We start from the raw sequence: 897 nt of genomic DNA, 5'->3' as shown, positions 1-897 counted from the left end.
GGGAGTGGCGTCGAGCTGCGGTGACTCGAGGAGGAGCATCCTCGAGTGCGACGTGAACCCGTATCTCCTGTTGAAGAAGCAGAGGGACGAGGACGATCTGAGCGACGATCTCTCGGACAACGCCCTCGAGCAGGACGACGCGACCCGATCCCTGTCCACCCTGTTCGATCCGTCCAAGGTGAAATCGATCGAGAGGATACCGAGCAGGAGCTCGGTCGCGGCTATAGGAGGGCAGAGGATAAGGGTGTTCAACGAGCGGCGGGAGATCTCGGACGACGAGGAGGGGGAGGGGGTACCGCCGGTCACCAGGATTCCCATACCAAAGGTTTCACCGAAGCGACCACCGAGAAGGCTGAAGGAAGCCAAACAAACGCTCAAGAGTATTCTGAAGCGGGGAAAGGTGCTCGAGGCTAGGAGGAAGAACGTCCTGTTCAACGTGGACAACGTGATATTCGCCCCTGAAAAACCGTCGGAGGTGGCACGGTTGTCGTGGGCCAGAATGGGGAGAATAGGGAGCCGCGCCTCTCCAAGGGAGCGGCGCAGGGATAACGACGAGGAAGAGGAGGAGGAGGAGGAGGAGGAGGAGGAGGACGATGACGACGAGGTGGACGAAGAGGAAGGGGAGCGAATAGTCGCGTCGCACAACCTCGAGCAGAGAGAGAAGTATAATTTCATTACCATTCCGAATATCAAGGATCCGAAGGTGGAGAAGAAAGTTCGAAGTGCGAAGGAGCAAGCTAGAATCTCGCAGGACGTGTGCCAAAACGCCTCTGTCGATGGGATCAAGGTAGTAGATAAGTTTGCCCCCTCTGGGAACGCGGAACGCGTTCTCGCGAAGAAGAAAGAGAAGGTGAACGAGATGCGCAGCGTGGAGGATGTCGTCGCACCGCGAAACTT

At 57.6% G+C, this 897-nt stretch overlaps 1 protein-coding gene across 1 annotated transcript in view; it reads left to right on the top strand.

The window, feature by feature from the left end:
• Positions 1-897, top strand: part of LOC102679565 — a 39,479-nt gene that overhangs the window by 32,009 nt on the left and 6,573 nt on the right. The window contains exon 5 of the mRNA XM_006608292.2: positions 6-897. Within this exon, the coding sequence (XP_006608355.1) occupies positions 6-897 (892 nt within the window). The remainder of the gene's footprint in view (positions 1-5) is intronic.

This window comes from Apis dorsata, unplaced genomic scaffold, assembly GCF_000469605.1.
Source record: "Apis dorsata unplaced genomic scaffold, Apis dorsata 1.3 scaffold_32, whole genome shotgun sequence".
NCBI lineage: Eukaryota > Metazoa > Arthropoda > Insecta > Hymenoptera > Apidae > Apis > Apis dorsata.
Note: the sequence above shows the minus strand (reverse complement) of the source record. Positions and strands in the feature narration are given on the sequence as shown.